Below are 15,749 nucleotides of genomic sequence, written 5' to 3' on the forward strand. Positions count from 1 at the left end.
TTCTACACAGCATGTTCGGTTAATGAGAGACCTTTGTGTCCTATGTCACATGTTGTGTAACATCCCCAACATCAGGTTAGTGACTAAATTGTAAAACTTCAGAATTTGGTTATTAAAGAGGAATAGTTAAATAGTTCAATGACTTATCTGGAAATAGTTTATGAATTATTGTTAGTAATTATTAAATGGAGTAAAGGGCAAATTGGTCATTTAACATGAAAGATATTTTCTCCCTTTAATAGGAGAGAAACACGTAGGGGGAGAGTTAGCTGAAAAACTCTCTTCTTCTTCTTTCTTTCTTCTTCTACATCGTGAACAAGGGAGCAAAGGTGAGTTTTCTGATTACTTGATTGTTTGTTGATTTTAAGTATGGGTTTTGATCATTAGGTGATACTTAAGCTTAAGGAAAGTTTAAGTTGTCTTAAAAATCAAAAGATTAAGAAATTATGAAGGATTAAAGAGAATGTGTTTCTAAATGAATTTTTTGAAAAAGAGTTAATAAAGGAACTTTGAGATGAAATTTGACTTGTCCTTCATAAGAATAAGAGATTTATGAAGTTAGAAATGATTTATAACAAAGTTGAAAATTTAGTAAGATTCTTAATTTTGAGAATCATGATGAGATATGGAAGATAATGATGGTTTATATGGATATAAGTTCATATTAGTAAATGTATTTGAATTTAATGGCATGATAGGAGCTTAAAATGGAAGATTTAGATGAGTATTGGTGAATTTTCGGGTTTAAACAGTAAATTCTGGGCTGAGATTAAGTTGACAGATTATGCAGGGGGTACAAATACCCTAAGGAGGGTATCGTAGCCTGAAATTTCGAATGCAATATGGGTATCGATACCCAAGCTATGTATCGATACCCTAGCTATAGAGGTATCGATACCCTATGGGGGTACTGATACTACCCTAAGATAAAGTGAAATTAAGCTTTCTTTTAGTCTAAGAAATGAAGGATCGAATCATAATAATTGAAATCCTGATATGGATATTATATGTATGATTGTATAGATATCAAGCACAAGCAAGTTTAGGAACAACCGCAAAGATAGGATCAATTCAAAGAGAGAAAAATCATAGAGGTGGAGTTGGTAATTAAGTGAGGCTAAGGTGAGTGCAAATTTAATTTTACTTATGTTATCGAACAAACATTGGCTTGTGATGAGCTAGTGACGGAGTTACTATGATAAGAAGTGACTCCTAAAATGTTATTTGATTTATGATTCTTATGTGTGCATGAGTACATGAAAATGGGTATATGTTATTATATATGAAATTATAATATAAGATATGTGTAATACATGAAAAGGTGATATAAGTTGTGTAATAAACCATGTGAATTGATATAAATAATTAGGAGAATAAATGGAAAGGTGAGGTAAAATAAGTAGTATTTACTTATAATGTAATAAGAGATTATATGAACATATAGTATTGATAGGGCACATAAGACTACATGTCTATCTTTTAATGTAATAAAAGTGATATATGTGATGTATCAGAAACATATGAGAACAAGAGATGACATGATTTGTATGATGTATGAATTCATGAGTAAAGGCATGTGTGAATATGATTTGTATGCATTATATGTCATTTGAACATAAGAGGATAGAGCATGAATTATATGATATATGAGATATATGAGAAAAGGTATATGTAATATGAGAATTGACATGTACTACGTGAAAAGAAACTACATGATTACATATATATATGTGAACGAAACTATGAGATTATATGAATATGTGATATGTTTATATGAATATGTGAAATGATAAATAATAATGCCCATGTTATATGTCATGAGGGCTAGAGTTATAGTTGGCATGCCAAGAGTCGAGGGTTTACGCAGTCATTCGGGACATATACAGTATACAGAGGTCATTCGGGACAAATACATATGTCCTTCGGTACAAATTTCATATGCCCCTAGTAGGATCCCATACGAGCTGTGGTAACAGCATAGTGCACAACCTCAATAGACTCACATATCTACAGTTCTCACATGTGTACATGGGCTAATAAAGAAATAACATGTGTTGTATATGTTTTTGTGATATGAATTGTATTATATGATTTATATGATGATGTGTGTGTATTGCTCGGTTAAATGAACCATATGTTGATTAAAAAGGTTAGGTATATGAGGATATAATTATAAGATATAGATGATAGTAAGAATTGTATTGGAAACAATGTGTGATATGTTTATGTATACATTACATTATATTTAATGTTATATTGTTTTGTATAGCATCACGAGATTATATGTTAATGCATGTTTAAATGGCTAGAGTTTTCTTATATAGTTTATTATGCCTCACTAAGTCAACGACTTAGCGTGTGATTGTTTCATACGTAGGTTCCGAGAAGAGAAAGACTGATAAAAGTTAATCAAGACAGATCAGTTTATCTTTTCCAAAGATCAGATCACAAAAGAAGAGAATAGTATGTATTTTGTAATACTAATTGTGGTTGGCATGTAAATAAAGGTTTGAATCTGATATGTTTTAATCGGTTTTGTAAGATCATATGATTGAGTTTAGTAATGTTTTAAAAGTATATATGTAAATGATCTAAATAGAAGTACATCGAAAATTCAGTGAATAAATTATTTTTAAAAAATTTTAATGACTAAAAATGGGAGTGGAAAGTTGTAATTTAGCCCCAGAATAATAAATGTAGGTAGTTACTCAAATATGTTGGGCTACCTAATGATGTTTTTGCGACCGTTGTGGATGGTTTTGGTTTGGTCATTACTTTCGAATTTATAAGGAAGGAAATTGAATTGCATACGTTTTCGGTTAACTATCCATATCCATATCTTCGACCAATCGAGCTTCGGGGACCGGTTAAGTCGGGCCCGGTTCGGGACCACTGGTTCGCTGCCGCTGATTGCAGGTCACAAAGGCCCCGAGAACTGCACCCAATCGACCATCTATCCAACAACATCAATGGGAAAGGGGGAAATATGTGTACAATTTATATGAAGTATGCAAAAAAAAATTATATGAAAAAAGAAATATTGAAATTATTAATTCACTACCATAATTTAATTAAATGATTAAATTTTAAATTTAAATATGATTATATAATGAAATAAAAAATAATTTTAAATGTTAAAATCTTATATGAATAAATAGGTATGGATCGAAATGGATTGAAATGAATTATATGGGTAATGATTGAAATAGGCTGAAACACATTAAAGTTTTGATTGAGATGGATTCGAGATCGCTTTAAAATTGGAATGAACGACACTGGAAAGACATTGACCACACTACTAATTTCTCAATTTTAGTAAAGCAAGAGAATCAAATTTTAAACAACTAAATTAGAGGGGTTAAATTGTTGATTTCAACAAAGTAGACTGATGGAATTCGAATTATACCAATTTATACAATTGTAGGCTTTTAAGTCCAATTATCACGTGGGCCTGAGATCTGTAGTTAACCGTAGTTTTCAAATTGAAAAGATGAAACAAGTGTAAATTACACTATTTGCTGTCAAATTATTATATCATTTTATTTTGATCATTAAACTATTCTTTTCAATAAAATTGTCATTGAAATATTTTTAGTTGTAATTATCAACCACTAAAAATTTAACGATTATGCTGATGTAGATTTGTTTTATTTATGTAATTTTCTCTCTCATCAGCAATACACATGTTATTTTTTAAAATTTCATTGCACTTAGCCATTAGATTAGATTAAGAGTTCATTAATTTCTACCAAAAATATGAATTTAAGTTAAATTATATAATACGAACTAAGCGACCTCATGGTAAAAGAATTGTTGTAATTTCTTGAGGTCCCGAATACTATGAATGTTAAGGGTGTGAGCGGTGAATGTTAAATGATTAAAAGTTATCTTTAAACACATACTACCTTATACTTACTTTAGATTACAATAAAAAATGTTAAGTTGTACACTACTTATAAAATTATTTTTAAAAAGAATCAAATCAATGACCCTTTGGAGTTAGACAAACACATATAAGTTTATATAGTTTTTCTTTTAATAATAATTTTGCATAATTTTGATGTGATATACAACTTAATTTAGATACTAATTTTGATAAAGATTTAATAAGTTATAAGTTTAGTTCAGTGATGATTTTGCAAAACAAAAAAAACAAAGTTAGGTGATCAAAATAGAAAAGATGCAATAGTTGATGACTAATGGTGTAGTTTCATAGTAAACGACGTCGTGTCTTGCAGCACCGACTTTCCTAATCTTAAAACCTCTATCCCTTCCGCAGTTCTAAAACCCCACTGCAACTCTCTCTATCCTCCCTCCCTCCAATGGCTTTTTCTCTCCTTTCCCTCCCCAAATTTATCGTTCCTCAACCCAACCACATCTCTTTAATAGGCCATCACCGCCACCGCCACCGCCACCGTCGTGTCCATTTTAAACCTCTTCGTCTTCCTTCTCTCCGCCGCCTTCCGGCTATCGGCCCCGACGGAAAGTATTATCCGACTCCCTCTGAAGATGACCCGCCCGAAGCTCCTGAGGACTCCATGCACGGTGTAGACAAGTTTCAGCAAATCCACCGCCAAGCTGCCCGTGCCCGCAAAATCCAAGAAGACGACTTTAACAAGCACAAGTCAAATTACCTTTCTGCCATTGCTGACGTGGACGAAGACGTGTTGAGTAAAAAGAAAGCGGGAAATGACGACGGAGATGATTTGTTCGGCGAAATTGATAAAGCAATTGCCATGAAACGGGAAGAGTTGGTTAAGCAAGGTTTGTTACAACCAGCCCCTAAAAAAAACTGAAGCCGTTGATGACGAGCTGGACGCTGATGAAGTTGTTGACTTGGAAGAAATTGATCAATTACGAGGTTTGACTGTTGTTTCTGATTCGGAAGATGGAGAAAATGAAGATTCCGAGGAAGAATATTCTTCTAAATTCGATGTCGGTTTGAGTGACTCTGAAGGTAAAGAAAGAGCTAATTTGTTTGATCCATCATTTGATATAGACTTAGATAGTTTTGGAAAGAGTAAGGTTAGAATTGTGGAGCCTAAGTTTAAAATGAGTTTAGCTGAGCTTTTAGATGAAAGTAAAGTGGTGCCGGTTTCGGTTAATGGGGATATAGAGGTTGAGATAACAGGGATACAGCATGATTCTAGGTTGGTTACTGCTGGGGATTTGTTTGTTTGTTGTGTTGGGAGAAAAACTGATGGGCATTTGTACTTGAGTGAAGCTGATAAGAGAGGAGCTGTTGCTGTTGTAGCTAGTAAAGAGATTGATATCGAGGATACCTTGGGATGCAAGGCGTTAGTCATTGTTGAGGATACTAATTCAGTTTTGCCTACACTAGCTGCATCATTTTATAGACATCCTTCAAAGAATATGACTGTTATTGGGATCACTGGGACTAACGGCAAGACAACCACATCTTATTTGATAAAAGGGATGTATGAGGCAATGGGTTTGAGGACTGGGATGCTAAGCACGGTTGCCTATTATATTCATGGTGATAATAAGTTGGAATCACCAAATACAACCCCTGACGCTGTTTTGGTTCAGAATCTGATGGCAAAGATGTTGCATAATGGAACTGAAGCTGTTGTCATGGAGGCTTCTTCTCATGGTTTGGCTTTAGGGAGGTGTAATGAGGTTGATTTTGATATTGCAGTGTTTACCAATTTGACTAGGGATCATTTAGATTTCCATGGGACTGAAGAGGAATATAGGGAAGCTAAAGCAAAGTTGTTTGCAAGGATGGTGGATCCTGAGAGGCATAGGAAAGTTGTTAACATTGATGATCCACATGCACCTTTTTTTATTGCTCAAGGTAACCCTGAAGTTCCCGTGGTGACATTTGCAGTGGAGAATAAGAATGCAGATGTTCACCCCCTTAAGTTTGAGTTGTCGCTATTTGAGACTCAGGTCTTGGTTAATACACCACATGGGATATTGGAGATTTCATCAGGTTTGCTCGGAAGGCACAATATCTATAATATTCTAGTGGCTGTGGCTGTTGGGATTGCAGTTGGGGCACCTTTGGAGGACATTGTTAGAGGGATTGAAGAGGTTGATGCTGTTCCAGGAAGGTGTGAGTTAATAGATGAGGAGCAAGCATTTGGAGTCATTGTGGACTATGCCCACACTCCTGATGCCTTATCTAGACTGCTAGACTCTGTAAGAGAGCTAGCACCAAAAAGGATTATTACTGGTATGCTTGTTATGATTTTCCTTTTAACTCCTACTTCACATGAAAATCATGCTTCCTCCTAATTGAATATCACTACCATTTTTTAACCTATGAATTATTTTGTTTCTGAAGTTATTGGTTGCTCTGGGGAGAGTGACCGGGGAAAAAGACCAATGATGGCGAAAATTGCAACAGATAAAAGTGAAGTGACTCTCCTGACATCTGATAATCCAAAGAGTGAAGATCCATGTAAGTATAAGAAAATGGTACAATTATCATGAGCTGCAATGGCAGTTGCTTAGAAACACAAATCAAATTATTTATGTGTTTCATCTTTTGAACAGTGGATATATTGGACGACATGTTAGCTGGCGTGGGGTGGACAATGCAAGATTATTTGAAATATGGAGAAAATGATTACTATCCACCTCTCCCTAATGGTCATCGACTTTTTTTGCATGATATTAGGCGGGTAGCTGTACGTTGTGCTGTTGCCATGGGAGAAGAAGGCGATATGGTTGTAAGTTTTTGAAAGCTTGGGTTGCTTTTTGGAAGTGAACTGATTTGCTTCTATATACCTAGAAAACCCACATCTTCATGGGTATAGTTATGTTTTTCTAAATGAGCATTTTATGTTTCTGCAATAGACCTAATGTAACTTCAGTGCTCACACACCACAAATGAGGTGCACTGCCTACATAAAATTTGTTGAAAATTTAAATTAGTTATTTCGAATAGGTTTCTTCTTGAACTTTAAGAGTTTTGACTTTGGAGAATAAACCACACACACACACATACATATATTTATATATTCCTCCCATTATGCTTCCTCATTTATGCTCATTCATTCTTTGGATCGTGGGGATTTATTTCATATAAGGTGAGTCATCCCCTTCTCTTGTTTGTGCACCAGGCTTGAATTTTCATGGGTTAATTATGTAGTCCTCGCCTCTTCTCCACGCTTCTTTTCTGCTCATGATAAGTATGTTTGCTAATTTGGTGCTGTGTGTTGCAGGTGGTTGCTGGCAAAGGCCATGAAACATATCAGATTGAAGGTGACAAAAAAGAGTTATTTGATGACCGTGAGGAATGCCGGGAAGCATTGCAATATGTTGATGAACTCCACCAAGCAGGAATAGACACCAGTGAATTCCCATGGCGGTAGGTTCATTCTCCGTTAGTTCTGCTTAATTGTTGGAAAATACTTGTGCAGCGATCAGTATGATGGCTTTTTTCTGAACAATTTGCTATGTGGAAATGATTATCGTGTTTGGTGAATTGTTAGGATCATGTCTTTGTTAAATGTGATGCCATGAACAATCCAAGCAAAACGAAACGGAAGAAAAGCATGATATCGCATGATTTTATTTGATAAAGCTATGATATTAATGTTTCTTTCACCTGTGTGCAGGTTGCCAGAGTCTCATTAATTTCCACGAGTGTACAGATAACTTGATGTTAATACCACGGGAGGGAATAGTATACCTCTAGGTCAAAATTCTGCACTTTGGCCCCTACTGGAAAACATGATACTGCTGCTATTCTGGTGCAGGAACTCATTGTTTGATGAGGGCATGAGTTGACAGAGTCATTGCAAAATAGAGATCAGTAAGAACTCCACCTTACATTCTTATAGTTGTATATGTAGCTTCCTTGAAGTTTAATTGGACTCCTTTTGCATGTTAGTTTTGAGTTAGTCCTAAATTTTCTTTAGTGTCGATCAATCGCTTTTAAAGCAGTAGACCAGTGAGCATGGAGTTGATTGTACTGTCTGCCTAGAAGCAGAATTTGGTTAATTTCTAGTTTTTCAGTTGTAACTCTAATTTCTTCTTTCTTTTATTCCTAAATAAGTTTTTCTTGATTTAGACTTTTTCAATCCAGGTCTGGCCAGTTTCGATGTCATTCAAAACCCTTCTTTGGCGTGCCCTTTAACAGAGATGAATTTACGCTTTTGTATGCCAAATGACTATTTTGTGTGTATATGTAAAATAACTATCCTGAAATTGTGTAATGATGACATATTCTGATTAGTGTTACAGATTAGTAGTGCATCATGTTGTTTAATAATCTGATGGAAAAATCTATAAAAGATGGGTTTCTTAATGGTTTGATGTTATTCGTGTTGTCGATTGTTTAGTCTAATTTAGAGAAATCTGTAGTTGTTTCTCGTTGTGTAAGGGTAATCTTGGATTCATTTGTTAGAAGAACAAAATAAGAATTAGTCTAAGGTTTGTAGACAAAATCATACATGGCATGGTAAACTATTTATTATTAAATCTTCATTTAGTCTCATGGCCGTGGGATGAGCCAAATCTTTAAGGAAGATACGGAGTTGGAATACTTATGTGTTGCGTTACAAGTAAATGTACTTGAATTTTGTTATGTAAACTCCTATTTGGCTTGATGCAATCATCCTCCTTAACTCTTAAGATGATATTTGAGCTTATCATTTATCCTTCTCTTAATTAGCTAAATAAATAGAGAGCCATGATTAGAAGATAATCAAAGCAAATTCTCCTTGTTAATGGAAAATAGTTGCATATTTGAGAAGGAAATTAAAACCATTACCATCTATAAAATCGCCATGAATACAAGAAAAGAAAAATCTGGCAAGTTCTGTAAAAGGAAATTCATCCAAAACTAGGGCTCAAAGAACCATCACGGACTATACTTATGGTAAGGCAAATCTTTCATTTCACAACAAATCAAAACCAATATAGAAAATTTGGAGGAAATCCAAAACAGGAAAACAAGCCAGCTGCAGCCCTTCATTTTGATCGCTTAAAAGCTTAAATATGTTCTTTGTTTAAGACATAGTGAATGAACCATCCCTATCGAATCGATTCTGTGTTTTTGACTCGACTGATATATGGTGAGAACACAAATCTTCTACTCTAAATATATTCATTCTTCGACTCGTCTGTTTTGAAATCCTTATCAAAGTTTTTCTTTGTTAGCTTCTCCATATTATATTATTCTGCCCTGTAAAACTAGGTACTTATTAGTCTGTCAAGAACTGACTTTAACAACTCCATTTGTTCTGTCCTGTCAGAATTTGAACAGGGATACCTGTTTTTACTCGCATGGTCATATGATTGATATTTGTTCAACTTTTGTGCTATTACTAGATTGTTTTCCCCATTTGAATGAACATAGTTTGAACAAGGTATCTGTCAATATTCAGTTTGTAGTGATGCCACTAGCATAAATGGGAGAATTTGGATTTCGGCAGCGTTGGGAGTTCAGGAGGAACGATGAAAACGACCTCGATTCTTCATTCAATGATTCGATATCGAGCGACGGGTCGCTTATCAGAAAGAAGAAGCTGGTATCGAGACTGATTTCACTTGGTGATGATGAAAATAGTGAAGGCAGTAGACTTAAGCAGAAGGAAGATGAGAAACCTGGAAAAGCAGGTCAAATTAACGTCCGGAAAGCTAAGAAACGGACAGCCAGGAATAAGAGCTGCAGCAAAATGAAGAAGGATTCGCCTGAAGAAGTTGATTTGCAGAAGGGTGAAACAAGTGCTCAGGATCACGCTCCACTGGATGAACTTAAAAACTTTATGGAGTGCTTGTTAAAGGACCTTAAAGTTACAAGAGAAAGTTTATTGAAATGGATGATAGATGAAGTGCAACAGTTGGTGGGTGATCTAAGGAGAAAACCTGGTCAGGGTGATGAGAAGGTCCAGTTGCCGAAAAGAAAAAAATCTAGCAAAGATCAACACGGGAAAACCCACACGGAAAACATGCAATCTCATCGATCGAGTAACTCCGATAAATGTATCCAAGTCCAATGCCATACAGACTTACAACAGCAGAACAACACTCTGGAGAAAATCAAACAGCAGGTGCCCATTCAAGACAATGAGAACAATAACTTGCAGCACAAGAATGACTTCGGATACGGCATGGATAGATCTTTAGTTAGATTCCCTACAGGTTTTACTGCTCCTGCTTCTACTGGTTACTTAAATCCATTAGGAGATCAACTTGGCTCCGGACAATTTGTTGAGCTTATTACTTCATCAAACGGGAAAGGAGATAGCTTGTCAATGGCTGCAAAACCAAGTCATCAAACAAGTGATGCCGGTCAAAATGTTCAAGCCAAGAGTAATACCAGTGTTGTTTTAGCTATAGAAGCTCAAAAACCCAAGGGTGGGTCTATAAAGAGAAGTGCAAAAGGCAAGAAAACTGTTGATCTCGGAGATCACCATCAAGTTCCCAAAGATCAAGCCGGTCATGGCCAGGCCATTAGAACGGCAGGAGCCAGTACTAATGTAGAAGAGCTTGGATCATCTGTTCAAAATTTACTATCTAGTCCCTTTGGTCAGGTACCTTGGTCAATGTATCCGATGTTACCAACTTTTCTAACTGATCAAATAGCAGCAAATCAAAGGCCTGATGCATTATTAAACAACTATGTTCTACCAAGATCCGCGGAGACGAAAAGCTGTATGAATGCAGAAAGAGTGAATCAAATGCTGGAACCAGGTTCTAGTCGAGGATCATTTCCAGTCATCTCACCAGAAGAAACCATTAGAAGATTTGCATTAACGGGATCGAGAAATATGGACCGCATTAATCCAAAAAGCACCCCGAGTTCTTCTGGCATCGGAACTGGATTTCCTTTCCCACTTCACCAAGGTATAGATTTTGGTTTAAGCATTCCAAATCCAAGACAATTCAATCCACAAAATCTTCCACAGGAAACTGGCAAACCACTGGGTTTGAAGATGAATGGAGGAGCTGCTAAGGTCTCTGGTGGAAGCTATAACTTATCAGAACATATTACTGCAAACAATCACCATGGCAATCCAACTTACAAGTCTGACGGCCGACTCTCGTCATATCAGATGCAAAACCTTAAAGACGGTCATCTTTTCCTGCAGTAATAATTTTAGTTCGAGCAGTTGGAACAAAGTCCCTTGTCAAAACTATTTAGGCAAATAGATTTCAATTCCATGATGTTCATCGAAAGTGTGATCCTTTTTTCTTTTCTGTCGCATTTGATCTAATATAAACCTGAATCTGTTCATCTTTCAGAACACTTTGTTAAACATTGCAGCTGCGAACTGGGGTTTCGTCTAATTTGGATGATAAACCTAAATGCTTTTTCTTTCATCTTCTGGAATTGAAATGAAGAAAGCTCGAAGGCCTCATGCTCAACATTCTCACATATTCTCAAGGTAGGGTTGAGGCTCTAAACACTTTTCTGGGAAATAATCAATACCTTAATTAAGTGTTGGGGTCGTTACAACTAAAAATTGCAACTTCTTGTTTGACGTTTTATTTCAATCTCTCACCAAATTTGAAGGCTTAATTATGTGGACCATTTATTAGTTTCATATTTAGTACTTTGATCCACTATTATCATATTAAAAAATTATTTCTTGACATGTAGGGTAGGGATAATAAACAACGATTCATGTGAATATGCCAGTATTTATTATTATTATTTCACTTGTAAAAATAATTTAGAAATAACTTATAATAAGCGTTTATATCATCATGTATACAAATTTTCACTGGAATTCAAGCATATCCATTTCCCCCAACTTTGCATGCTTTGTCCAGGACAGACTTCAGATTTCTTGGCTGCACCTCCATCATCAGTCCATATTTCATGAACAGTGTTAGTGACATCTTCTGCTCTACTCGGTGTCCGGCTGCCACGGTAAGTCGGTGTCGGAGCAGCACTGCCGCAGCTATCGATTTCATCTGAAGATAAGCTAAATCTTTCCCTAAACAAATTCGAGGCCCGGCGTTGAATGAAACAAATCTATATGGATCTTTGGGCTCGAACTTCTTGCCGTCTTTGGATAGCCACCTTTCTGGTTTGAATTCCAAGCAATCTTCACCCCATATGAATTTCATTCTGCCGACTGAATATATTGAGTATGTGACGTTTGATCCAGCAGGGACGAATGTCCCGTTAGGCAAGACGTCATCGGCTATTACATGCTTTGAGTCTTGTGGTACGGAAGGGTAGAGTCTTAATGTCTCGGATAATGCTGCCTTGAGGTATATCAATCGGTCAACTTCTTCGAACACAAGGGGTTCGTCTACCCATTTGGAGGTGTCAGCACCACGTGTCTCCATCAGAACGGTGGAAATTTCGGCGACGATCTTCTCTTCAACCCTCGGATTTTGACTGACAAACCAGAAGAACCAGCATAGCGCAACCGATGATGTGTCACGTCCAGCTAGGATGAAATTCAATGCCACGTGTTGGAGGAATTCATCCGAGTAGGATTCCTTCTTTCTCATGAAACGAGATAACAAGTCATCGTGTGGGGTCTCAGCTTGATGCTGACTCACCAATTCAAGCTTACGTGTATTAATGATTTCGGACAAGTATTTATCCATGTGGTCCAGGCTTTGGCTCAACGTGACTTCCATCCCGAGCCCAAACCATTTTTTCAGCTTCCATATGATTTCGGGCAAAATAAACCGTTGGAGCGTGGCTTCCGTGGCTCGATCGAAAGCCGATGCGAAGCCGTTCTCGGGAAGTCCCGGCGATATCGTCTGTGGATCCTTGCCGAATGTCAAGCCACATATGTTGTCGAAAGTGAGCCGAAGCAATAGGTCTTGAAAATCAACCGGCTTTCGTTGAAGTTGAGCCGATTCAAGAATCGGGCAAAATCTATACTTGATGGCCCGGCTAACCCACCGCGACATGGCTTGACGCAACGTCCTGGTGGTAAATTCCAACGCGGCAGTCTTACGCTGGAACAGCCACGTGTCACCATCCGAATTGAAGATCCCGTCACCAAGCAAATCATGGAAAACGGATTGCCAGTTAGGCCCCTTGGGATAATTATCGAACCGGCCCTTCAGAATATGCTCCAAGTTCTTGGGATCACACGTGACAGTCACGAGACCTTGCTTCCGAGCCAAAAATGGAATCGCGGCGATGCATGTCTGGTACGTGCCTTCACACGCGCGGAGGTTGTCCGCGATCCACTCATGCATGGAGTTTGAGTTCTCGATCAGCCCCGGAAGACTGCCCAACAAAGGCCAGACACGGGGACCGTTGAGTGACCGGACGATGAACCTGAACCAGACTAAATAAGCCACTAGGGCTGATATGATCATAAAAGCCGCTGATGCATCCATTTGATCAGCGATGAACTTGAACCAGACTAAAGAAGAAGGCTATGAGTGAAGGGAAAAGAAAGAAGAGAAAAGAGTTATATAGAAAAGCAAAGCATGCAATTAATAAGGACGGCCAAATTCGTTGAGAATATATCTCTCCGTCCCTTTCTTTCTTTCTTTCAAACTGAGTCCACTTTTTTTATGAGTGCATGGACCTGATTAACTCAGCTTCCTAATACTAACACATTGCCATTACTGGCCGACTCAGGTCGTTGAGGAAAAGCAAAAACCCAGGTCTCCAGGTCACTCGAGCTTGCAACAATTAAACAATTAAATATTCCCCCAGTGGCATTAATAAAGAAATAAATTCATTTTATTATTTATTTTGAAGGAAGTTTATTTTTTTTTATTTGTAAATGACGTGTCTCCAGGAAGAAAGGGCTCACCCAATTTCAAGTGATTTGCATATTTTTTACTTCTTTATTATACTTTTTTTTTTTTATTTGATATAAATTTTACTGAATTATTAATTAAAGTCTATCTATAGACTTCAATTAAAATAATACAGACTTCCATTCAGTAGTTTTAATTATTATAAAATTATTACTGTCATCATCCAATTGTTCAAAAGTTTAGTATCACATGTGAAAGATGTATTCAAAATGCATCCAAGTGTTGGAGTGTAGTCGTATTTTTAAAATTTTAAATTTGTATACAATTTAAATATTTTTTTATAGTTTTTATTAATAATTTAATTTTGTATTTCTAAAATTTTATGATAGGATTAATTGCTTAATCGATGACTTTATATGTGTGTTGTTTGAATGATTCGATCCTAAGGTTTTACCTCGACTGATCCGGATCGATCCGAGTCGCATATCCAGTTTTGGCGGGTGAATTTCTCAATGAGAATTTTCTGTATACACAAGAAATCAAATTCGAGACTTTACTTAATATATATCAAATTGCTTACCACTTGAATCAACCCCATTAGTATAATACATATGTTATGTTATTTATTTTGTTATATAAAATTTAAGTCAGGCGTGGCTCCTCTACTCTACGACCAGGGCGTACCTAAGGTTCAATTGAGATTTATATAGGAATTTACGGATTGTCCACCAAGAGTGATGATGGTAAAATTCAAACTTGACCTTATAAGCTTACATCCTGAATTTCAACCCCTTGTACCAACACTCCTCCTCTAACAAAGATGTTATTACTAACCCACTTGATCGATGTTTAGTTTATGATTTTAATGTGACCAACTGGCCTCCCTAGAAGACAGAATAGCGCAGCCAGCTGTTTATATTGAAACACAATATAAAATTATCAAAAATAAGCAAAACAGATCGGATATAAAATAAAGTATTTTAAAGAGATAAACAGTTAATCGTGAAATATACTTTATCCTTATAAATGGATCGAATTTCAGTATCATAATTAGGGATGGGAATTGGACCCGAATACGACGGGTTACGACCCGACCCGATCGGGTCGAGTTTTAAAAAATTAAATTCGGGTTGGGTTTTTTAATTATGATGTTCGGGTCAGGTTCGGACTTATGGTGAAAAATATCTGATCCGGAAAAAAATATAATTTTACCTTATATATTTAGAAATAATGACAATAATATCCCTCTATACATTATTTTTTTAATTAAGTTACTGTTTTTTATTGAATAAAAATAATATCTTTATTATTATTTTGGGTCGGGTCAGGTTTCTAAGTTATATATCAGGTCGGGTTCAGTTCGGGTGAAATCTTATTTTGGTCGGGTCGGGTCTGGTCTCGGGTGGAAGATTCCTTGTTCTCGGGTCAAATCGGGTAGACCAAAAACCCGATCCATACCCATCCCTACTCATGATTAAGGATGAGTGAACATCCACTACATCAAATTAATCTAAATATTATTATTTTATTTAATTGAAAAGTATGAAATGGAATTATTTTTAGACCAAAGAAGAAAAATGGCATGTAAAAGGAAAAATGATGGTAATGAAGAAATTGTAGCAAAGGTGTAAGGTTTGAGGGCTTAAATGGGGGCAATCATTGGGGGTGCATAAACTCAACTAAAACGCCATACCAGCATTTAATGTAACATACCAGCATTTAATGTAACACAGGCCCAGCCATTTGGACCAGGCAAGGCAATGACATGTTGGTTTGCAGGTGCAACTTCAAAACGTGGAAACCAACCCACGGCAAAGTCATGCAAGTGAAGTACTTGAATTTTATGTTTTAGGACGAATTTAAATTTATAAATTTTAAGAGAATAAATTTAATTTACAAAGTTATAGAGAATGAAAACAGATTTTTAATAAAAATATATAAAAATTTAAAATATACAATAATCTTAAACTTTAAAAAAAACGACCGCCCGTCTAGATCCCTCTAATGAAGGAGACTTTGGGTTGCACCGACTGTCCACAAAAGTCTGCAATTTACAAAGTCAAAGGAAAACCTGAATCCAC

The 15,749-nt window shown here is 36.4% G+C and overlaps 2 protein-coding genes and 1 pseudogene across 2 annotated transcripts; 2 read left to right on the plus strand and 1 right to left on the minus strand.

Annotated features, from left to right (window-relative positions):
- The first annotated feature begins 4,301 nt into the window (after positions 1 to 4,301).
- Positions 4,302 to 7,698, plus strand: LOC120186851 (annotated as a pseudogene).
- On the plus strand, positions 7,698 to 11,232 carry LOC120186852. The gene is made up of 2 exons (XM_039190684.1): positions 7,698 to 7,786; positions 9,363 to 11,232. Exon 2 carries the CDS (start codon positions 9,387 to 9,389, stop codon positions 11,070 to 11,072), a length of 1,686 nt encoding a protein of 561 aa, XP_039046615.1. The 5' UTR covers positions 7,698 to 7,786; positions 9,363 to 9,386; the 3' UTR covers positions 11,073 to 11,232.
- Positions 11,233 to 11,693: 461 nt separating this feature from the next.
- LOC120186853 (cytochrome P450 86A22-like) lies at positions 11,694 to 13,322 on the minus strand. The gene has a single exon (XM_039190685.1). The coding sequence runs from the start codon at positions 13,294 to 13,296 to the stop codon at positions 11,713 to 11,715; it is 1,584 nt and encodes a 527-aa protein (XP_039046616.1). The 5' UTR covers positions 13,297 to 13,322; the 3' UTR covers positions 11,694 to 11,712.
- Positions 13,323 to 15,749: the final 2,427 nt, after the last annotated feature.

This window comes from Hibiscus syriacus, unplaced genomic scaffold (genome assembly GCF_006381635.1).
Source record: "Hibiscus syriacus cultivar Baekdansim isolate YM2019G1 unplaced genomic scaffold, ASM638163v2 tig00113721_pilon, whole genome shotgun sequence".
Lineage (NCBI taxonomy): Eukaryota > Viridiplantae > Streptophyta > Magnoliopsida > Malvales > Malvaceae > Hibiscus > Hibiscus syriacus.

Bases quoted from the DNA above. Each gene is read 5' to 3' on its own strand.
- LOC120186852 (XM_039190684.1), top strand. From the start codon at position 9,387: ATGGGAGAATTTGGATTTCGGCAGCGTTGGGAGTTCAGGAGGAACGAT.
- LOC120186853 (XM_039190685.1), bottom strand. From the start codon at position 13,296: ATGGATGCATCAGCGGCTTTTATGATCATATCAGCCCTAGTGGCTTAT.